Source organism: Entelurus aequoreus, linkage group LG06 (genome assembly GCF_033978785.1).
Source record: "Entelurus aequoreus isolate RoL-2023_Sb linkage group LG06, RoL_Eaeq_v1.1, whole genome shotgun sequence".
NCBI classification, from domain to species: Eukaryota; Metazoa; Chordata; class Actinopteri; order Syngnathiformes; family Syngnathidae; genus Entelurus; species Entelurus aequoreus.
In genome coordinates this window covers 77,616,012-77,641,504 of record NC_084736.1, presented here as the reverse complement: position 1 = coordinate 77,641,504, position 25,493 = coordinate 77,616,012, and the positions used below count along the sequence as shown (strand labels likewise).

Sequence of the window (25,493 nt, the reverse complement as noted above, 5' to 3'; positions counted from 1 at the left end):
CTCCTATATAAATGAACACAAACTACACGATTGTTCCTCCTATACACATGAACACAAACTACACGATTGTTCCTCCTATATACATGAACACAAACTACACGATTGTTCCTCCTATATACATGAACACAAACTACACGATTGTTCCTCCTATATACATGAACACAAACTACATGATTGTTCCTCCTATACACATGAACACAAACTACACGATTGTTCCTCCTATATACATGAACACAAACTACACGATTGTTCCTCCTATACACATGAACACAAACTACACGATTGTTCCTCCTATATACATGAACACAAACTACACGATTGTTCCTCCTATACACATGAACACAAACTACACGATTGTTCCTCCTATATACATGAACACAAACTACACGATTGTTCCTCCTATATACATGAACACAAACTACACGATTGTTCCTCCTATATACATGAACACAAACTACACGATTGTCCCTCCTATATACATGAACACAAACTACACGATTGTTCCTCCTATATACATGAACACAAACTACACGATTGTTCCTCCTATATACATGAACACAAACTACACGATTGTTCCTCCTATATACATGAACACAAACTACGTGATTGTTCCTCCTATATACATGAACACAAACTACACGATTGTCCCTCCTATATACATGAACACAAACTACACGATTGTTCCTCCTATATACATGAACACAAACTACACGATTGTTCCTCCTATATACATGAACACAAACTACACGATTGTTCCTCCTATATACATGAACACAAACTACACGATTGTCCCTCCTATATACATGAACACAAACTACACGATTGTTCCTCCTGTACACATGAACACAAACTACACGATTGTCCCTCCTGTACACATGAACACAAACTACACGATTGTCCCTCCTGTACACATGAACACAAACTACACGATTGTCCCTCCTGTACACATGAACACAAACTACACGATTGTCCCTCCTATATACATGAACACAAACTACACGATTGTCCCTCCTGTACACATGAACACAAACTACACGATTGTCCCTCCTGTACACATGAACACAAACTACACGATTGTCCCTCCTATATACATGAACACAAACTACACGATTGTTCCTCCTGTACACATGAACACAAACTACACGATTGTCCCTCCTGTACACATGAACACAAACTACACGATTGTTCCTCCTATATACATGAACACAAACTACACGATTGTTCCTCCTATATACATGAACACAAACTACACGATTGTCCCTCCTATATACATGAACACAAACTACACGATTGTTCCTCCTATATACATGAACACAAACTACGTGATTGTTCCTCCTATATACATGAACACAAACTACACGATTGTCCCTCCTATATACATGAACACAAACTACACGATTGTTCCTCCTATATAAATGAACACAAACTACACTATTGTTCCTCCTATATACATGAACACAAACTACACGATTGTTCCTCCTATATATACATGAACACAAACTACACGATTGTTCCTCCTATATACATGAACACAAACTACACGATTGTTCCTCCTATATAAATGAACACAAACTACACGATTGTCCCTCCTATATACATGAACACAAACTACACGATTGTTCCTCCTATATACATGAACACAAACTACACGATTGTTCCTCCTATATACATGAACACAAACTACATGATTGTTCCTCCTATATACATGAACACAAACTACACGATTGTTCCTCCTATATACATGAACACAAACTACACGATTGTTCCTCCTATATACATGAACACAAACTACATGATTGTTCCTCCTATATACATGAACACAAACTACACGATTGTTCCTCCTATATACATGAACACAAACTACATGATTGTTCCTCCTATACACATGAACACAAACTACATGATTGTTCCTCCTATATACATGAACACAAACTACATGATTGTTCCTCCTATATAAATGAACACAAAGGTCTCCATTGAGTTTACCTTGACGTTGTCCAACACCAGGGCCAGCTAATTAGGCGACATGAGGCTCAGGTGTGACTTCTCCTCTCCTCCTGGCCGCCACATCGCGACACTTCAGCTCCACTAACATGACACAAATGGGGTGTTGCTGATTAAAGATGAAGGTGCCCGCGGAGGAGTTAATGAGTGACATTCTGAAGCGTCTGACCGGCGAGTCGGCGTTGCCTACTTACAAGAACATCGAGAAGTTCAAGCGGAGCAAGGATGGCGTCTACGTGGTGGCGGAGGACTTCCATGAAACGGTGAAGAAAAGGGAACAAGTCAACGCCAAAGAACGGCTGAGGGTGAGTGTTTGTTTTTGTTGTTGTTTGTGTGTGCGTCAATGGTTTCATTCATGCACTTTAACCGCGCCTTTAACTTTTACAGAGGACATAATTTCACTATTCAAGCCCCACTTTTATAACTAACATTAACTGATATTAACTAACTGACATTAGCTAACATCAACTAATAGCAGCTAACAATTAATTAGCTGACATTACCTAACAGTAACTATCAGCTAACATTAACATTAGCTGACATTAAATAACATTAGCTGACTAACTAATTAGCTGACATCAGCTAACCTCAGCTAACACTAACTAACCTCAACTAACATTAACTAATATAAGCTAACATTAGCTGGCATTAACTAACATTAGCTGACATTAACTAATTAGCTGACATCAGCTAACATTAACTAATATCAGCTGACATTAACTAACATTAGCTGACATTAACTAATCAGCTAACATCAGCTGACATTAACTAATCAGCTAACATTAACTAATATCAGCTAACATTAACTAACTGGCATTACCTAACATTAGTTGACATTAACTAATATCAGCTAACATTAGTTGACATTAACTAACATGATCTATCAGCTAACATAAGCTGACATTAACATTTGCTGACATTAACTAATCAGCTAACATCAGCTAACATTAACTAATTGGCTGACATTAACTAACATTAACTAATATCAGCTAACATTAGCTGACATTAACTAATTAGCTGACATCAGCTAACCTCAGCTAACACTAACCTCAGCTAACATTAACTAATATCAGCTAACATTAGCTTGCATTAACTAACATTAGCTGACATTAACTAATTAGCTGACATCAGCTAACATTAACTAATATCAGCTGACATTAACTAACATTAGCTGACATTAACTAATCAGCTAACATCAGCTGACATTAACTAATCAGCTAACATTAACTAACCTTAACTATCAGCTAACATTAACTAACTGACATTAGCTGACATTACCTAACATTAGTTGACATTAACTAATATCAGCTAACATGAACTATCAGCTAACATAAGCTAACATTAGCTGACATTAACTCATCAGCTAACATTAACTAATTAGCGGACATTAACTAACATTAACTAATATCAGCTAACATTAGCTGACATTAACTAATTAGCTGACATCAGCTGACATTAACTAATTAGCTGATATTAACTAATTAGCTAACGCCAGCTGACGCCAGCTGACATTAACTAATTATCTGACTAACTAATTAGCTAACACGAGCTGATGTTAACTGACATTAACTAATTAGCTGACATTAACTAATTAGCTAACACCAACTAATTAGCTAACACCAGCTGACATCAACTAATTAGCTGACACCAGCTGACATCAGCTGACATTAACTAATTAGCTGACATTAACTAATTAGCTGACACCAGCTGACGTCAGCTGACATTAGCTGACATTAACTAATTAGCTGACATTAAAGGCCTACTGAAACCCACTACTACCGACCACGCAGTCTGATAGTTTATATATCAATGATGAAATCTTAACATTATAACACATGCCAATACGGCCGGGTTAACTTATAAAGTGACATTTTAAATTTGCCGCTAAACTTCCGGTTCGAAACGCCTCTGAGGATGACGTATGCGCGTGACGTAGCCCGACGAACACGGGTATGCCTTCCACATTGAAGCCAATATGAAAAAGCTCTGTTTTCATTTCATAATTCCACAGTATTCTGGACATCTGTGTTCGTGAATCTGTTTCAATCATGTTCATTGCATTATGGAGAAGGAAGCCAAGCAAGCAAAGAAGAAAGTTGTCGGTGCGAAATGGACGTATTTTTCGAACGTAGTCAGCCACAACAGTACACAGCCGGCGCTTCTTTGTTTACATTCCCGAAAGATGCAGTCAAGATGGAAGAACTCGGATAACAGAGACTCTAACCAGGAGGACTTTTGATTTGGATACACAGACGCCTGTAGAGAACTGGGACAACACAGACTCTTACCAGGATTACTTTGATTTGGATGACAAAGACGCAGACGTGCTACTGTGAGTATGCAGCTTTGGCTTTTTTTTGCGTATGTACGTAACTTTTTTAAAATATATAAGCTTTATGAACCTTGGGTTAGGTGAACGGTCTTTTGGGCTGAGTGATTGTGTGTGTTGATCATGTGTTTGAATTGTATTGGCGTGTTCTATGGAGCTAGGAGCTAGCAGAGGAGCTAGGAGCTAGCATAACACGTACCGTACCGTAAGTGCGCGTCACGTACGTAACTTTTTAAAAATATATAAGCTTTATGAACCTTGGGTTAGGTGAACGGTCTTTTGGGCTGAGTGATTGTGTGTGTTGATCGGGTGTTTGAATTGTATTGGCGTGTTCTATGGAGCTAGGAGCTAGCAGAGGAGCTAGGAGCTAGCATAACAAACACGCAGGTGTTATTATGCAGGATTAATTTGTGGCATATTAAATATAAGCCTGGTTGTGTTGTGGCTAATAGAGTATATATATGTCTTGTGTTTATTTACTGTTGTAGTCATTCCCAGCTGAATATCAGGTACCGTGAGTATGCAGCCTTGGCTGCTAAACATTCGATAACTTGACCGTATGTGCGCGTCACGTACGTAACTTTTTAAAAATATATAAGCTTTATGAACCTTGGGTTAGGTAAACGGTCTTTTGGGCTGAGTGATTGTGTGTGTTGATCAGGTGTTTGAATTGTATTGGCGTGTTCTATGGAGCTAGGAGCTAGCAGAGGAGCTAGGAGCTAGCATAACAAACACGCAGGTGTTTTTATGCAGGATTAATTTGTGGCATATTAAATATAAGCCTGGTTGTGTTGTGGCTAATAGAGTATATATATGTCTTGTGTTTATTTACTGTTGTAGTCATTCCCAGCTGAATATCAGGTCACCCCCGGCTCTCACAGCATCTTCCCTATCTGAATAGCTTCAACTCCCCACTAGTCCTTCACTTGCACTTTACTCATCCACAAATCTTTCATCCTCGCTCAAATTAATGGGGAAATTGTCGCTTTCTCGGTCCGAATCTCTCTCACTTCATGCGGCCATCATTGTAAACAATAGGGAACTTTGCGTATATGTTCAACTGACTACGTCACGCTACTTCCGGTAGGTGCAAGCCTTTTTTTTATCAGATACCAAAAGTTGCAATCTTTATCGTCGTTGTTCTATACTAAATCCTTTCAGCAAAAATATGGCAATATCGCGAAATGATCAAGTATGACACATAGAATAGATCTGCTATCCCCGTTTAAATAAAAAAAATTCATTTCAGTAGGCCTTTAACTAATTAGCTGACACCAGCTAACACCAGCTGACATTAGCTGACATTAACTAATTATCTGACGTTAACTAATTAGCTAACACAAGCTGACGTTAGCTGACATTAACTAATTAGCTGACATTAACTAATTAGCTAACACCAACTAATTAGCTAACACCAGCTAACACCAGCTGACATGAACTAATTAGCTGACATTAACTAATTAGCTGACACCAGCTGACATTAGCTGACATTAACTAATTAGCTGACACCAGCTAACACCAGCTGACATTAGCTGACATTAACTAATTAGCTGACATTAACTAATTAGCTGACACCAGCTAACATCAGCTGACATTAACTAATTAGCTGACATTAACTAATTAGCTGACACCAGCTGACATCAGCTGACATTAACTAATTAGCTGACACCAGCTAACACCAGCTGACATTAACTAATTAGCTGACATTAACTAATTATCTGACACTAGCTGACATTAACTAATTAGCTGACATGAACTAATTAGCTGACACCAGCTGACATTAGCTAATTAGCTGACATTAACTAATTAGCTGACACCAGCTGACATTAACTAATTAGCTGACATTAACTAATTAGCTGACACCAGCTGACATTAGCTGACATTAACTAATTAGCTGACACCAGCTAACACCAGCTGACACCAGCTGACATTAACTAATTAGCTGACATTAGCTAATTAGCTGACACCAGCTAACATCAGCTGACATTAACTAATTAGCTGACACTAGCTAACACCAGCTGACATTAGCTGACTAACTAATTAGCTGACATTAACTAATTAGCTAACACCATCTGACATTAACTAATTAGCTGACACCAGCTAACACCAGCTGACATTAACTAATTAGCTGACACCAGCTGACCTTAACTAATTAGCTGACACCAGCTAACATCAACTAACAGGATAGAATAGGACTTTATTGTCATAGCACAAGTACAACAAAACTATGTTTTCAGCACAAACCCGTTCAAGATTATACAAACAAACAAACAGTGTAGAGGGTTACAGAACAGGAACGCTGATGGGTCGCCAAAGGCACCCCGTAAAAGATGAGAAAAAGGTAAAACGCTGGGGAAGAAGATGAGTAAAAAATACAATCTAGACTGGGCTCCTAAGGGGGTCTAGTCTGGAGTGGGAAAAAACCTCCATGTCATGCACACATAAACACGTTACATATAATCACGACAACTCGCAACATTAACTAACCTCAATCTCATGTAAAAAATATACAACGTAAAGTAGCAATAAACATGTCAATAATGAATAAAGAAAAACATGTTCGAGACCAAAAATCACTTCATATTTTCTACTGCTCACTAGTGTTACATATCTGAGTTATTGTGCAGAAATATGGGTAAACAACTACAAAAGTACACTTCATTCACTAACACTGTTACAAGAAAGATCAGTTAGAATAATACATAATGTTGGATATAGAGAACATACAAACCCTTTTATTTATTAAATCACAAATATTGAAACTCAACGATTTGGTGCATTTGCAAACCGCTAAAATGATGTATAAAGAAAACAATAACCGGCTACCCAAGAATGTACGACAGTTCTTCTCAACAAAAGAGGAGACATATAACCTTAGAGGAAAATCTCATTTAAAACATTTGTATACGCGTACAACACTTAAAACCTTTAGCATATCTGTATGTGGAATTAAATTATGGAATGGATTAAGCAAGGAAATCAAACAAAGCACCAATATGATTCAGTTTAAGAGACTGTTCAAACTACAAGTGTTCACAAAGTACACAGAACAAGAATTATGATGAACATCTTGAACATGTGACCAACTGATGCATAGAGGAGTGGTCCAACACCGGTCCCGACTTGGAACAGCTAGTGCCTCCTCCGTGGCTACTGAGTTGTGGCCACTTGATAACCCGGCCACGCAGGAGAGGGGAGCAGAGCAGAAAAGAGTAGCGGCAGGTCAACTGATTTAAAAAGGGGTCTGTTTAATGGCGAGAGTATACAAATTAGTTTTAAGATGGGACCTAAATGCTTCTACTGAGGTTGCATCTCTGTTAAAAGTAGGGCATTACAGAGTACTGGAGCCCGAATAGAAAACAATCTACAACCCGCAGACTTTTTGGGCTCTGGGAATCATTAATAAGCCGGAGTGCAGATTTCTGTCCGGGCCTTATGGTACAACACAATCAGCAAGATAGGATGGAACTAGACCGTTGAGTATTTTAAACGTAAGTAATAAAACCTTAAAGTCGCATCTTTAGATCACAGGAAGCCAGTGCAGGTGAGACAGTATAGGTATGTACATATGTGTATAAGTATATAAAGGTATATACTAGAGATGTCCGATAATACCGGCCTGCCGATATTATTGGCCGATATATGCGTTAAAATGTAATATCGGAAATTATCGGTATCGTTTTTTTAATTATCTGTATCGTTTTTTTTTGTTTTTGTTTGTGTTTTTTTTGGGTTTTTTTTATTAAATCAACATAAAAAAACACAAGATACACTTACAATTAGTGCACCAACCCAAAAAACCTCCCTCCCCCATTTACACTCATTCACACAAAAGGGTTGTTTCTTTCTGTTATTAATATTCTGGTTCCTACATTATATATCAATATATATCAATACAGTCTGCAAGGGATACAGTCCGTAAGCACACATGATTGTGCGTGCTGCTGGTCCACTAATAGTACTAACCTTTAACAGTTAATTTTACTCATTTTCATTCATTACTAGTTTCTATGTAACTGTTTTTATATTGTTGTACTTTCTTTTTTATTCAAGAATTTTTTTTAAATGTATTTATCTTATTTTACTAATTTTTTTAAAAAGTACCTTATCTTCACCATACTTGGTTGTCCAAATTAGGCATAATAATGTGTTAATTCCACGACTGCATATATCGGTTGATATCGGTATCGGTAATTAAAGAGTTGGACAATATCGGAATATCGGATATCGGCAAAAAGCCATTATCGGACATCCCAAGTATATACAGTATAGGCGTAATATGATCAAACTTTCTTGTTCTTGTCAAAAGTCTAGCAGCCGCATTTTGTACCAACTGTAATCTTTTAATGCTCAACATAGGGAGACCCGAAAATAATGCATTACAGTAATCGAGACGAGATGTAACAAACGCATGAATTATGATCTCTCTTTGTTGGACAAAATGGGGCAGATTTTAGCGATATTACGGAGATAATGGAAGGTTGTTTTGGTAACACTTTAATGTGCAGCTCAAACAAGAGTTGGGTCGAAAAGAATGCTGAGATTTTTCACAGAGTCGATTTCAATACATACCCAAGTTTGCAGTATCACCCAAACCTACTACTGTCTGTACAGTGGTTGACCGTTGTTAGGGGGATGTAAACTATACCATGAACTCAGGTAATCTGTGGCTGTTTGGACTATGGATATTCTCAATCATCCAGGGCAGGCCTGGGCAATTATTTTTCCTTGGGGGGCCACATTTTAAGAAAAAAATGTGTCTGGGGTTTGATTTTTAGGAACACTCATACACAAACTCACAATGTCTGATTGAATGCTAAAAACGTTTTTGACAGGCCGCCTTAAAAACAAAATGGAATTTAAATTTTTTTTAATTGAATGGGACACCCATAATGTACATGAAAATAAAGAATGCGGGATTTACAATATTAACTATGAACAATAAAACACTGAATATTGACATCATGTAACGTGCCCAAACGACTAAAAAACATGTCTCCTTCCTTCTTGTTAATGTTAAAGACAATCTATATTTCATTGCACATGTATGTACTATATTGACCATTCAATGCTTATAATGCTTATAATTCCATGAGAGTTTTGCAGCTGCATACAAACGTCCGCGCGCTTATAGGCACTTAAACATGCAAAAGGGTTTCCTTGGCTCGTTGGTGTGTGCTAATTTTAAAAAATAATGTACACTTCACTTCACATGTAATATCACCATGTTGCTGATTAAACATCTTATAATTTTGGGTTTCAGCAGCATAAGTGTGCATGCAAGCTTTAAACACAAAAAAAAAAGATTCATAATGTTGCCAGGGTTCGGTATAGGTGCAGGCTGCTTTTAAAAATGTACATGTTATTGTACGTCTAGTGTATCAAAATAAACATAACAGAGGTGTAATGCCACCAAGTCAGCTGTGGGTGCTTTTCCAGGCTTCTGATTGGACAAAATGTGTGTGCGTTTGTGTTTAGACAGTTTTGAAACTACACTTGTGTGGATGGAGATCATTGTAACCCCAAATATGCATTTTTGAAACTCTGTTGGTGTGTACATGGCCTTAAACACAGATTACTGACACCTAACTCTTTAACGGCAGAAGCGTAGTAAAAAGACAGCCAGTCAAGGAAATATATCTTTTTTTTACCCACAAACAAATCATAATACGAACAGACAACTTTAAAACACCCACGCGGTTCTGATTACACACACACATTAGTTCACAGACACGTGAATTGGATTACAGACGCACAGATTGAGATACACATTTGCAAATACTTTGGCTACAATAATACTTCAATAGTGTCCAGTCTTTGACCTTTGTGACTGTTTTATTCTGATTATCATGATTTACAAATTAAAGGTAAAATTCACAATTGTTCAGCCTATCAGCTATACTGACCCTGTGTTTACTTGGTACCGGCTCGAAGCGTAAATTAGCAGTATCGCCCAAGCCTAGTTGTAATTTGCCATTCACCAATCCTGAAAAGGAGTTCATGGTGAGTCTTTTTTAGAATATTTTATTTATTTATTTTGGTCAGGTTGAAAGAAGGCCATAAGAATGTCTAAGCTAGTAGTCTAGGATCTTGTCAGTTCTCGCAGAAGTTCGTCAAGGATCCACATTGTGAATGTTGATGAAAGTTATTGTAAAAGTGTGTATTGCTAGAATGTCGTCACAATGTTTTAAACTCAAGCACTGCCATGAAACCGTTTTTTAAATTTTTTTTATTCTGATTGATTTGTAATTTGACTTTCTTCTTCTATGCAGATAAGGAACCTAAATACCATGTTCTCCCGCTTAAAGCGCATGGTACCGTTGATGCGACCAGACCGTAAGCCCAGTAAAGTAGACACTCTTAAAGCTGCAACGGAGTACATTCGATTGTTGCTTGCAGTTCTGCAGGACACTGATAATGTATGTGGCCTCGGCCACTGTGCGGTACAGAATTCAATGACAGATTTTAGTTATTTGAGTACTTTCTATTCTTTAGACTGATTGCAACGAAACCGACTTCCTGAAGAATATAATCACTCATGAGCCGACAGATGGCTTTGATGGTGATCTTTGGACAGTTGATGACGTAAGTCTTTCACTTGTGTTTTACGTTTGTAGCTCAGAAAGTAAGAATTATTTGTTTTCTACCTGCTGCAGTGAATTGTCAGATGGATATTTTATTAAGCTCACATGTTGCATCCTCATATGTCATATTTTTTTTCAACTATTTGGCCACATTGCAATGTGAATTTACAATGTGGTTACCCTGTAAGGCCAACTTATCTTAAAAGCTGCCTCATCACGGTTTTTAGTTCAGACCCCGGTGTATTTTGACCCTTTTTTAGGGTTCATCGCAGCAGGCTTGAAATGCCACTGGCAATAATATCAAATGTACAGTATTTTGTATATTCAGGATTTCTAACCCTGAGACATTCTCTTAAACACTTCATTAGCAGTAAATAAACAATGATGGAAATTGTGTCCGTTTTCCATGACAGTTTCTGAATATTCCTGATGACGTTGAAGATTGTTTCACCATGCCATCGGACACAGGAACCGAGGACTGTGATCTGACCAGACAGGCGTACCAGCATTGTGTAATGCCTTCCTACCAGTTCATCATTCAAGTAATGCCTGATCAGTCTACGGTAACTGTTTTACATTTTTAATTTTGGGTGCTTTACTTATAACAGTCACCTATGCTTAAGAAACACAATGGCATAAGACTCATTGACTAGATGTCGAGGACTGAATAAGATTCGTCTGAAGCTTCCTGGGACTTAAAACAAAATGTGCTGTTTATCGGAGAAGTATTCCATCTATTACAAAAAAAAATGCAACAAGTATTTTGGTAGGTTATACAGAGTGGTAGCTATAGTTTTTCACAAATTTTGATCGAAAGTTTACCCTAGTTTTCGTATTCTGTTTTGATTATTCTACCAAACAATCTAATCTGTTGGCATATCATTCTGCAAATATGAGTGCCCAAAAAAAGAACACGCGTTGGTGGCTGTCTTCTGTTACTAATACACTACACAAGTCGGACAGTATTAGTAACGTATCTTACAAAAGGGGATTCAGCCCCAGACCGATGGTCCAATCGTCATGCTCAGCATCCAGGCCAGCCGAGGTCAAGCCCACTTTTACATTCACTTACAGCAGTGGTTCTTAACCTTGTTGAAAGTACCGAACCCCACCAGTTTCATATGCGCATTCATAAAACCCTTCTTTAGTGAAAAATAAGATGTTTTTTTTTTTTTTCAAATACAAGACAGTTATGTTTTTGGTAACACTTCAGTATAGGGAACATATTCTAAGTAACAAAGACTTAATTTAGAGTTTTTTTTGGACACTAGGGAAACATATTCTAAGCAACAAAGACTTAATTTAGAGTTATTTGGTTAGGGTTAGGGCCAGGGTTAGAGGGTTAGGGTTATAATAAGGCCATGCCGAATAAGGCATTAATAAGTACTTAATAATGACTAGTTAAGAGCCAATATGTTACTAATTTGCATGTTAATAAGCAAATAATTAATGGTGAATATGTTCCCCATACTAAAGTGTTACCATGTTTTTTTACTGGTGCACAAAATTAACCGTGCATGAACATCACCTTGTTCAAAGAACAAAACCATCACAGTGCATAAATTCACAACAAATTACACACCTGCAAATCGGTGTGACTTCTGCTGTTGCCGTATCCGTAGTACGTCGATAGGGAGAAGTTTTTATTTACACGATGAGTCGGGTGTGTCTTGACCTCCGCCGAACCCCTGAGGCCGACTCACCGAACCCCTAGGGTTCGATTGAACCCAGGTTAAGAACCACTGACTTAGAGATGCTCGGCGTCTGATGGGCAGGACAAAGCTGAGCGTTTATCCAATGGCAGTCTAGTTTGGCTGCAGTAGAACAACCCACGCTACGCTCCCCCCATTTAAGTCAATGGACGTTCAGCATTCACTGTGACGCTACCACAATGAATGAGAAGAAAGTCGCTGTCGCGAAAGTAGTTGATTCTGAACAAAATTGAAACCATGTTTAGTCAATGAAATTGAAACACTGAAGCTGAGCTTTTCTTGCAGTTTTGGAGCAATTTGCATATCTGGAATGGATAAATTTGATAAACAATTTTTTTATGAGAACATTTATATTTTTGTTGTATCTTTTGGACTAGCTGACTAACAAACAAAGGTACTACTGTACAAGGAAAACAAAACACTTGTTTACTGCCACTGTGCCAAGTACATTTGTACAAATTCGACTTGAGCCAATGGAATGGGTATATGCCAGTTACCCACAAAACCACTGGATAAGAGCTTTATATTTTGGCTGTCCAAATGGATTTCACTTAAATATGAACTGATTGAGTTACTGTCGGAAATCTGCTTCTTTTTCAAATGGATTTAAATGGGGAGATTTACTCTCAAAATATTTAGCTTTTCTGGTGAAACCGCTCTATATTCAGACCCTGTAACTTCCCTGCATATTCTGGCCAATGTTAATTTTTTCCTGGTTATTGCTCAAACGTACATGTGAGCAGTCTGAAGCAAATGTCGCTGCATCATCCACTCACTCACTTACTTTTTTACATTCACACGAATGTTTTTGATCTCTTATTGTCTGATTTATCAACAATAATCACCGCTGTAGTTTTCAGTCAACTGAAACCGGCGTAAACTGTGTGGTATGTGCAACTTACATTGCAGTTTTGGGGGGGGGATACTGCTATATCAAAGATCTCAAAAAAGGCCCACGAGATCCTGCGGAGAGTGGTAAATTGCTGTCAATGTTCAAAAATGTGCTTTTATGCATTTTTGTTTTTAAACATTTGTTAATTGAATTTTTGACGTACACAAACATGTCAAATGTTCTTCCCCCCCCCCCCAACCAAGTAACTTAAAAAACTATATATAAAATACAAAAACTAGAAAAAAGAAGGAAAAAAAACCCCATGCATCAGTCAAATAAGTACAGGCAAATATTGACATGACGCCACAAACAACTGCATACCTGAAAGTCCCCAACACGGTGCAGCAATACACAAACTCAAACGAAAAGCTCATCTATTATTTACCTTTCAATCTGGGTTAAATTTGAGATCGTTCTTTGTATAATTTAGGAAACCACTCCATACTTCATGAGACTTCACAGAACTGTTCAATGTCAGCCAAATTTTCTCCAGTTTGAGACAACACAGAACGTATTTAATCCAGGAGGCGTGGTTTCCTTCCAATTCAACAGTCTTCTAGCCAACAAAGTAGTGAATGCTACAAGATTTTTTTGGGATTTGCAAAGGGTAGGTGACTGAGGTGCCACCCCAAATAGTCCACTTATAAGATTTGGTTCAATCTTTTCGCCAATTACCAAAGACAAAGTATGAAAGATTACCGTCCAATACCTACACAGGGTTGGGCAAAGACAAAACATATGTATTAAGGTAGCTGGAGTCTGTTACGACCGATCACATAATACCTATATTCCGTCGTAAATCTTAGCCAGCCGGACCTTGGTATATTGTGTACGATTTATTAGCTTGCATTGAATAAGACAATAGAAGACTTATGAGCTCTAGTTAAAATCTTTGTCCGGCTCTCCTCAGATAGGGTCACTTCTAAGTCACCCTCCCAAAGTGACCTAATTGAATTCAGAGACTTAGGGCACAAAAGAAAATATTGATTGTAAATACGTTTAATTGATTCTTTTTAAAGTCGGGGATGGTGTCAGAAAAGCATCTAAAAGAAAAATGTGATTGTAAATGGTGTAATGATCATTTTTTAAAGTCTGAAGTGGTGTCAAAAAAGCATCTAAAACTGTCGGTAAGTTTGGAAACCTGGGAAAAGTATTACGAACAAAACTGGATATGTAGATATCTAAAAAAGAAAGATTAGGGAGTGGAGATTTATCAAACCTCCTGACGATTTGGGTCTCTGTAAATATTGTTTACGTAATCTGTTTACGTAATTAGATAATCTTTTTCAACCTGTATTCAATTGAATAGGCTGCAAAGACCAGATACTTAACATTCAAACTGGTAAACTTTATTTTTTGCAAATATTGAGACTGAGAAAGTTGAGGAATGCTCATCAAACACTTATTTGGAACATCCCACAGGTGAACAGGCTAATTGGGTGCCATGATTGGGAATAAAAGCAGCTTCCGTGAAATGCTCAGTCATTCACAAACAAAGATGGGGTGACGGTCACCACTTTGTGAACAAATGCGTCAGCAAATTGTCCAACAGTGTAAGAACATTTTGCAATTTGTTTAATGGACAATGGAGCCTGCAAATAAGAAAGTTGTAGGTGCGATCGGTGTATTAGCAGCGGACTACAGCAACACAATTAGGAGGTTGTGTTGTGTTTGAGCTGGATACAAGACGCACTACCGTGAGTACAGCTTTGGCTTCCAAACATTTGATCGCTTGCCCGTACGTGCGTGTCGCTATGTGCATGTCACGTACGTAACTTGCCGACTCTGATGGCGGCCGGGGTGTCGTCGAAAGCTACAACGCCCGCCGCCGCTCCGTAGTTAGCTTTAATTGTTAAGCTTCGCCAAGCTGGAAATTATTAACCGTGTATTTACATGTTCATGGTTTAATAGTATTGTTGATCTTCTGTCTATCCTTCCAGTCAGGGTTTTTTTTATTTTGTTTCTATCTGCATTTGACCCTGATGCTATCACGTTAGCTCCGTAGCTAAGTTAGTTAGCTTCAATTGTTAAGCTTCGCCAAGCTGGAAATTATTAACCGTGTATTTACATGTTCATAGTTTAATAGTATTGTTGATCTTCTGTCTATCCTTCCAGTCAGGGTTTTTTTAAATTTTGTTTCTATCTGCATTTGAGCCCGATGCTATCACGTTAGCTCTGTAGCCAAAGTGCGTCAACGATTTATTGTCGTGGAGATAAAAGTCACTGTGAATGTCCATTTCGCGTTCTCGACTCTCATTTTCAAGAGGATATAGTATCCGAGTTGGTTTAAAATACAAATCCGTGATCCACAATAGAAAAAGGAGAGTGTGTGGAATCCAATGAGACCTTGTACCTAAGTTACGGTCAGAGCGAAAAAAGATACACCCTGCACTGCCTCTCTAGTCCTTCACTCTAACGTAACTCATCCACAAATCTTTCATCCTCGCTCAAATTAATGGGGTAATCGTCGCTTTCTCGGTCCGAATTTCTCTCGCTCCATTGTAAACAACGGGGAATTGTGAGGAATCCTTCCTCCTGTGACGTCACGCTACTTCCGGTATAGGCAAGGCTTTTTTTTAACAGCGACCAAAAGTTGCAAACTTTATCGTCGTTGTTCTATACTAAATCCTTTCAGCAAAAATATGGCAATATCGTGAAATGATCAAGTATGACACATAGAATGGATCTGCTATCCCCGTTTAAATAAAAAAAATTCATTTCAGTAGGCTTTTAAAACTCCTATGCAAAGCGAAAGCCATTTATCAACAACACCCAGAAACGCCTCCAGCTTCACTGGGCCCCAGCTCATCTAAGATGGACTGATGCAAAGTGGAAAAGTGTTCTGTGGTCTGACGAGTCCACATTTCCAAATTGTTTTTGGAAACTGGGGATGTCGTGTCCTCTGGACCAAAAAGGAAAAGAACCATCCAGGATTGTTATAGGCGCAAAGTTGAAAAGCCAGCATCTGTGATGGTATGGGAGTGTATTAGTGCCCAAGACATGGGTAACTTACACATCTGTGAAGGCACCATTAATGCTGAAAGGTACATACAGGTTTTGGAGCTACATATGTTGCCATTCAAGCAATGTGTTTTTCAACGCCAAGCCACATTCTGCACGTGTTACAACAGCGTGGCTTCATAGTAAGAGGGCGGGTATTAGTGTAGTCTAGGCCTGTCTCCCATTGAAAATGTGTGGCGCATTATGAAGCGTAAAATACAACATAAGAGACCCCGGACTGTTTAACAACTTAAGCAAGAATGGGAAATAATTCCACCTGAAAAGCTTCTAAAATTGGTCTCCTCAGTTCCCAAACGTTTACAGAGTGTTATTAAAAGGAAAGGCAATGTAACACAGTGGTAAAAATGCCCCACTTTTTTGCAATGTGTTGCTGCAATTAAATTCTAAGTTAATGATTATTTGCAGAAAAAAATAAGATTCTCAGTTGGAACATTAAATATCTTGTCTTTGCAGTCTATTCAATTGAATATAAGTTGAAAAGGATTTGCAAATCATTGCAGTGTTTTTATTTACGATTTACACAATGTGCCAACTTCACTGGTTTTGTAGATGCGCGCGCACACACACACACACACACACACACACACATATAGATATATATTTAGCACACAGTAATTTTCCTGCAGACGCACACACACACACACACACACACACACACACATATAGATATATATTTAGCACACAGTAATTTTCCTGCAGACGGGAACAGTTACTGGTCCCAACTGCCATGCCGTTTCTGAAAAATACTTGAAAGATGGAACCTATTCAATCAGCAATCAGATGATTTAACGCCTGAAACGACAGGGTCAACCTATTTTATTAAAAATGGCATTTGACACAAAGCATCTGATTGTTTTCTTTTGTCTTCTGATTTTGATTATTCAAGGTGAAGAGGCTGTGATTACAGCTTTACTTGTAGACGCTTTGAAATACTTCAACTTAACTGTGCTGTGGCTCTCTTGAAAGATGGGAGGTTATGGATGTGTGTTATAAATTTCTGTGTGAGGGTGGAGGGATCTAGGGACGGGGGGAAATTCAATAAATCATAGCTCTTGTATTTTTCTTTCAACAGATTTCCTAACCCTGATGAATGTTATGTGAAGCATATTGGAAACAAGCCAGGTTTGTGTAGCTTATTTTGAACATGACATTACATTGACAGAACCATTCAACAGTATTCTGAAAAAGAGCAATAGATAATGCCAAACATTGTCTTATAAGGACAGGGCATATGAGGATTAATAACTGAATTTAAACTAACAAATTAGTACAGGAGTAAAAACTGACATTTTACAGGGTGTCCCTATAGTCTGGAAAAATTGGCATACACCTTTTGTAAGATTAAGCAACTTTATCATTTAATGAAATACTAACATTGCATAACAGGACATATTTCAAAATTTTAGAGGGAGTCAAATTAAGTGAAGTGAATTATATTTATATAGCGCTTTTCTCTAGTGACTCAAAGCGCTTTACATAGTGAAACCCAATATCTAAATTACATTTAAACCAGTGATTATTTCATGCCCTCCCGCCTGCTCTGATGTTTGTAAAATAAATGATTTTGTGTTCATTTGTACCTGTCATTTTGCATAGCAATAAGAAAGTCCTGGGTTCGATCCCCTGGCTCGGTGTCTTTCTGTGTGGAGTTTGCATGTTCTCCCCGTGACTGCGTGGGTTCCCTCCGGGTACTCTGGCTTCCTCCCACCTCCAAAGACATGCACGTGGGGATAGGTTGATTGGCAACACTAAATTGATATACTGTTCAGGGAATCTTATTTTCAACCGTGTCTGGGTTATGTTTGTCTTCAAGATGTAGATTTAACAGTTAAGATGTTTAAAATATAAATTCTGATATTTTTTGAAAGGGTGGGGGGGTGTGGAGTAGAGGGTTTGAATTGTAATCTAAAGGGAAAACTTTCACAAACTGTTTGCAGACTGACTCAAAAAGGGGGCTATAAATGTGACTGGAGTATGATGTACACCAAAGCATATCCAAGACGTATTACCTAGACCACAAATGAGTTAAATGTAGATTAGAATCATTAAAGGTCCCCTTTAAGTTCACCTGTAAAGGTTATAGTACAGTTTAGCTTTGTGACATTTCGTCTTCAGGCTGAAAAACGCCGTGGCATTTTATGAGCAGTTTGTCTAGAGATGCCTTGTATAACAAATACACAATATAATGATAAAGTTAACATGTATGAGTAGATAAATGTATAAAACATGTCAATTTTTTTTGGTTAAGAGTAATTCAGGATAAATTGTTAGGCATTGATTGTCAGCCTTCTTCCTCCTTGTGAACTCAATTTTTATGTTTGGTTTCGTGCTCATGTCAGTACTTTAGTTGTTTGCTCTGTGTTCAATGAGTTGACTCCATATCCTGATTAAGCGAGGCCTCTTGGTAGACCAGCAACATTTTACCTAATAGAATTATTGTGAAGGGGTTTCCACAAAAGCATCTACTGATGCCAAAGCACAACCCGCATCTCCATTTAAAAGCCCTTCTCTCGCTGATGCCATCTTGTAAATGTTGGACTGCAATCAGCGTCATTAAAGTACTTAATTTGTCTCTGTGTGCAAACAAGTCGGGTCCTCTGGCTTTGTGCAGCTCAAGTCTGCCACTTGACTTATTTGAGCAGTTTACTTTCAGTATCAAATGTGAAATCACAGTAGCAACGGTGCGTTGCTGGGGCAATTCTGCCATGTTCAAAGATCGATAGCGTTTTTGCCTTTTGTTATCAGTTCACAGCGGGGGTGTCTGACAGACAGGAAAGCCTAGTACAATTTTTGCCTGTTAATTATTTTAGGTAAGGGTTTAAACATTTGATTGGATGATCAACTTCAATAAAAGCAAAGGCACTCTCTTCTTCAGTTAAAATTCCTTCAATATTTACGGCATGCCTTAATGGACCGCTTAAATAAGCCCGAAATGCGTTTTAGCCATGCGGACTCGCTCAGGGCGACAAACACTATTCACAATATGAGCCAAAAGTACCACCAGTTACGGGTAACTGTAAAAGAGTGCAACTGTGGAAAAAAACCTATGTGGGTGTATCACCCCTGAATGAACACAAAACATTTTACAAATAAATCAATAAAAACAGTGAAATGAATATCCTCATTCTTGAGGTACGATTTGAATGATATGATGAATATTTATAGGGTTATTGTTGCTCCATAGAACTGGTCTTCCAGTAGGTTAAGGCATTTATCCATTTTGGGTAATAAATGGATGCCATTGTAAGATAATCACTGAACAGATGTTTGACCTTGTTCAGGAAGCCAATTTCTCTCTAAAGCAGCTTGTTTTTATAGTGAGCGCTGAGAATGTATAATTAATCATTGCTTATCAAATGCCAATATTTACAGTTTTATAAGTTCATACTAGCTTTTTTTTTTGCACAAAATTTATGAACCGGTAACTGAATTTTTCCGTTCGAATTTTGTGAACATAATTTTTTTTACATCAAATTATGCTGACAATTTAATTGAAAACAATTTTGTATATAAATTCAGCGCTGAAAAAAAAAAATCCATCACTTTGATACCGCTTGTCCCTTTTGGGGTCGCAGGGGTTCTGGAGCCTATATCCCAGCTGCATTTGGGCGGGAGGCGGGGTACACCCTGGACAAGTTGCCACATCATCGCAGGGCCAAAACTGACAACATTCACACACTAGGGCCAATTTAGTCTTCCCTATCCCCAGGTGCATGTCTTTGGAGGTGGGAGGAAGCCGGAGTACCTGGAGGGAACCCACACAGTCACGGGTAGAACATGCAAACTCCACACAGAAAGACCCCGAGCCCGGGGATTGAACCCATTCAGTGTCGAAAAATGTTCTACTTCAAAAAGCAAGACTCACTTTTGGTCAAATAAGGCTAAAGCAATCGATCCTGTCTCAGAACCAGCCAATGAGATGTCATGTTTGAAGTCATGTGACAGGAGTCTTTTTAAAAACTGCATAAAAAAAGCAGTTAACTGGGCTACCTGGGCATAATACAGCATTAAACACCTTGTCGCGGGCCGCTGGATGTTTTCAAGCTATAGAAATGATTCAAATGGTTAAAATGTGTACTTTAAGTGACATGTGTTACGTTTTTTGATTGATTGATTGAAACTTTTATTAGTAGATTGCACAGTACAGTACATATTCCGTACAATTGACCACTAAATGGTAACACCCGAATAAGTTTTTCAACTTGTTTAAGTCGGTGTCCACGTTAATCAATTCATGGTACACATATATACTATCAGCATAATACAGTCATCAATACGTGTCATGATATGCAGTTAAACTGATATACAATGTGGCCAGCAGTTAGTGGATAATGATGTTTAGGTAAACGTGAGGGGGCGGGTGTGCGTCTGCATGTGTGTTTTCATGGAGGGAAGACTAAATGTTTAAGCGTAAGCTTGTTCACAAGACAAAGTTTGGTCGTTAATAGAATAAACACCACGGTAATGCTTCATGCAGACGAGGAACGGGTCAGAGTGGCCGGTGCAGCAACAAGCTTGAGACCTCGATACTGTTCTGCAGAACTTTTTACAACAAAGTTCTGCAGAACAGTGTCATATCGAATAAGTGGATGTTTTGTTTTTAATCATTTTGCCTTTATTTTTCGCCGTTTTTGTTGCATCTTTCTATCTTGCCTCTGGTGAGGGCGGTCACATTTTTTCCGCCTTCTTCCCCCTGCTTGCTCTTTGTTTTGTCCTTACTACACTTTTTTGAAGCCTCTTTCTTTGCGCTGACCTCAAAATCTAAACATCAGACATGGAATTAATTAGCTGGACTCTCGACTCAATTGACAAAATCTTTTCGATGTGGAAAAGAGGTTCTGGGGAGCCTGGCTGCCCTGATGGAACCATTGCTGCGGGGTACGTGAGAGATTCCTGGGATAAATGGAGAATCATGTGCCTCTCAGTCCTTTCCATCGAGGACGTGGAAGACGTATACCTATTTGCAACCGTGATCGCGGGGCATCTGCTGATTGGGCTGGGCATTGCTCTGGTGTATCGTCAAATTCGTAAGACGATGGCAGCCACTCAAGGAGCCCAAAGGCTGTTCGTCGCAATGGAAGGATTGGGCCGGGCTGTGGGATCACAGTCTGGGGCGATTTCTGAACTGAATCGCATGATGGATCACATCATGGAAAAGCTGATTGAAAGGGAAAAATTGGATATAATAGAACAGACAAGCCATTGTAATGTCTGCTCGCGGAAAAACTAAATTCTAATCTACGATTTGACTCCATCAAATGGCCTTGATGCAACAACAGGAGCAGGCTTTTCTGAAAACATCCCCCTGAGGACTCCTCAATGATGGACGCTTTTGACCTCCCTCCCTCCTCAACGACACCTGGAGTCGAACTTTTGCTTGCATGCAGAACGGCCCCAGACCTTTGTACACTACTTCAACACACCCAAGACAATGGGCATATACACACACACCCCCACCCCCACCCCACGCCTTCACCACCGCTTGATTCCCCTTCGGGGTGATGGACGGCTGGCAGCGCTTTATAGCAGCAGGTCGACCTCCAGGGCCCCAACTTTATGTACATTCTGACTGCCATATTATTCAGTTTTTGAGATGGTCTTTTTAGTTTTAGTTTTTTTTTTTTTTTACTGAAAAGACACTCAGAATGTACATGAAAATACATAATGTAGGATTTACAATACTATGAACGATATAAAATGAATATTGAGAATATATATACTATTTGTATTAATATATACTACTCCTCTACTGCAAACCACCTCCTTGATCGACATATTTTATAATCAAGCAAGAGCAAGAAAGATGCGACAAATGCCAAGGCTAAAAAACATCCACACATTGGATATAATATCACTGTTCTTCAGAACTGTGGAACTCTGAAACCGTTTGACACTCGCTGTTCCGTGAACAAGCCCTGTCCACTCTGCCACACTTCGGTCCTGCCTCGTCTGCGTGAAGCAGAGCTTTGTGTGTCACTCAAACGTGCACATTCTAACCATTGGAATCATTTCTATAGTTTAAAAAATATCCAGCGGGCCGCATTGAAATGTTGATTATGTTGTATTATGCCAAGGTAGCCCAGTTAACTGCCTTTTTATGCGGTTTTGCAAGACAGGTATCACGTGACTTCAAACTTGACACCTCCTTGGCTGGGTCTGAGACTGGATCGACTGCTTCTGTCTTAATTTACCGGAAAGCAGTATTGCTTTTTTGAAGAAGCACATTTTTTTTACACTAAATTTTAAAACGTTTTTTTTTTTCAATGAAATTGTCAGCATAATTTTAAGTAAAAAAAAAAAATTCACTACACACAATTAAAAAGCAAAAAATTCAGTTACATAAATTCAGGGTAAAAAAAAAAAACTTTTGTAATAAAGACACACATTAACCTTCATACTAGGTGTGGGGGGGGCGTGGCCTGCGGACCTTCAGCGAAGTGGGGTGTGCCAGGACCGGTTTCGAGATTAGCGACAGGTGCGTAGATGGCACAACTGGGCTGGTTTATCTAATCACCAGTCGCTCTGTTAAAGAGCAGCAGCCGGGAAGGAGAGGGGTTGCTGATGGTGGAGAGAAACCCGAGCACGAACGAGAGTGAGGGCGAGACGGACAGAAATGACTAAAAACGAACACAAAAAGCATTTATTGCAAAATAAATCATTGTTCAGAAAGATGAACGAGGCGGTCATGTCCGTAATTGGTGGTCTGAAGAACCCGGAAGAGCAACTCTTCCACACTAGGGTATTATGATTCTGTGGCAGATCCTTTTTGTAAGGAAGTATATTTTATTCATAAAGCGCGACTCAGTGGCCTAGTGGTTAGTGTCCGCCCTGAGATCGGTAGGTCGTGAGTTCAAACCACGGCCGAGTCATACCAAAGACTATAAAAATGGGACCCATTACCTCCCTTCTTGGTACTCAGCATCAAGGTTTGGAATTGGGGGTTAAATCACCAAAAATGATTCCCGGGCGTAGCCACTGCTGCTGCTCACTGCTCCCCTCACTTCCCAGCGAGTGATCACGGGTGATGGGTCAAATGCAAAGAATAATTTCGCCACACCTAGTGTGTGTGTGTGTGACAATCATTGGTACTTTAACTTAACTTTTCACATATAAGATCACAAAGCGCTGTACAAAACATAGGTGAAGTAAGACAATTCAATTAAAACCGGGGCAATATCAAAAGGATAAAACGTGGATTAAAAATGGTAGTTAAAAGGTGCGTTAACTAAAAGCTTAACTAAAAAGAGAAGTTTTAAAATGTTTCAACACAGTCAAGATCACGGAGGGACTGGTGCAAGTTGTTCTAGAGTCTGGGAGCTGTAGCCTGGAATGCCAGGTCTCCACAGGTTTTAAAACGAGTTTTGGGGATCTTTAGAAGACCCTGGCCTGAAGGCAGAAGGCTGTGCCCTGAAGAGTAGGGGCATAGCAAGTCAGTGATGTACTTTCAAATGTTTCTTAAAAGTTTCAACACAGTCAAGATCACGGAGGGACTGGTGCAAGTTGTTCTAGAGTCTGGGAGCTGTAGCCTGGAATGCCAGGTCTCCACGGGTTTTAAAATGAGTTTTGGGGATCTTTAGAAGACCCCGGCCTGAAGACCGAAGGCTGTGCCCTGAAGAGTAGGGGCATAGCAAGTCAGTGATGTACTTTTAAATGTTTCTTAAAAGTTTCAACACTGTCAAGATCACGGAGGGACTGGTGCAAATTGTTCTAGAGTCTGGGAGCTATAGCCTGGAATGCCAGGTCTCCACGGGTTTTAAAATGAGTTTTGGGGATCTTTAGAAGACCCCGGCCTGAAGACGGGAGGCTGCGCCCTGAAGAGTAGGGCCATAGCAAGTCAGTGATGTACTGAGGGGCCCCACCATGCAACGCACAGAATGTCAGGACTAAAATCTTAAACTCGATGCGGAATTTAACTGGAAGCCAATGAAGACTGGATAAAATGGGGGTAATATGGGCTGTTCTGGGTGCATCTGTCAAAAGTCTGGCAGTCGCATTTTGTACAGTCTGAAGTCTCTTTAGCACACTGTCAAGGGAAAATTTGCAAAGATGTCTTGTCTAAAACAACTTTTGAATGACCAATGGAATGTCCTTGTTAAATACACTTAATGGTAGTTAATATGGTTAATTGTGTATGATTTGTAGTAGGTATTGTGTAATGTTCTCAGTACTGGATGGGGAAGCAGGTGCCTTGCTCTAGATTGATGTTGTATATTGCCCTCGTCTGGTCAAACATTTTAGTACAATTTCACTTGGGATCAGTGTAGTGCTATACCCACTTTTCTAACTCTCCTAGATCAGTGCAATTGTTTTTCTTTGGTCATTGATTTTGTTAAACGTTGCCAAATTAAGACTTTTCTTTTTCCAGGATTTGGTACTTTGAAGAAATGAGTTTTCCAGAAGATGGAGTTTTATTTCCTTTTTCGCTTTTGAAACTTAGTTGTAATTTGTTAGTATAATACATGTAATTGTTTCACCAACCATATCCTTGGCCACATTGAAAGTGTACAACCACCTGACTCAAGTGTGACTTAGCATCAGAAGTGCCACAGTTCTTTGTGAATTAAAAAAAACATGCACTTGTATTTTGATGACTAATAAATTGATATGGTAAATTGTGTTTTTTTTTTTTTAATCAATTGTGTTTTTAATGCTAATTGTTCACTCTGAATGTTCATTGGGCATCAGGAACATTTAACATGTCAGTCAGTCTGTTTGGGGAATGTGTAATTTAGTTATAGAATGGTACCTTGTAAACCATTTCAAAGGTACGGACAAAACTGAATCATACAAAAACCGAGGCAATTTTTCCTATAATAGATTACTTAAATTCAGTTAATCTGTTCGAGATACCCGAACATGTCAACACAAAACACATTTTATAGGGAACAATAGTTTCAACATGTGGAAAAGATTGTGAAATACATATGAAATGGATATTAAACATGGCTTAC

At 38.8% G+C, this 25,493-nt stretch overlaps 1 protein-coding gene across 2 annotated transcripts; it reads left to right on the top strand.

Moving 5' to 3' along the window:
• The first annotated feature begins 1,981 nt into the window (after positions 1–1,981).
• On the top strand, positions 1,982–25,160 carry figla (folliculogenesis specific bHLH transcription factor). Of its 2 annotated transcripts, XM_062051585.1 has the most exons (6): positions 1,983–2,309; positions 10,606–10,752; positions 10,829–10,918; positions 11,331–11,480; positions 17,615–17,664; positions 24,908–25,160. In XM_062051585.1, the coding sequence occupies exons 1-5, from the start codon at positions 2,124–2,126 to the stop codon at positions 17,621–17,623; spliced, it is 582 nt and encodes a 193-aa protein (XP_061907569.1). In that variant the 5' UTR covers positions 1,983–2,123; the 3' UTR covers positions 17,624–17,664; positions 24,908–25,160. The 2 variants fall into 2 exon arrangements, with proteins under 2 accessions (XP_061907568.1, XP_061907569.1); XM_062051584.1 differs by lacking the exon at positions 17,615–17,664 and having other exon boundaries at positions 1,982–2,309.
• Positions 25,161–25,493: the final 333 nt, after the last annotated feature.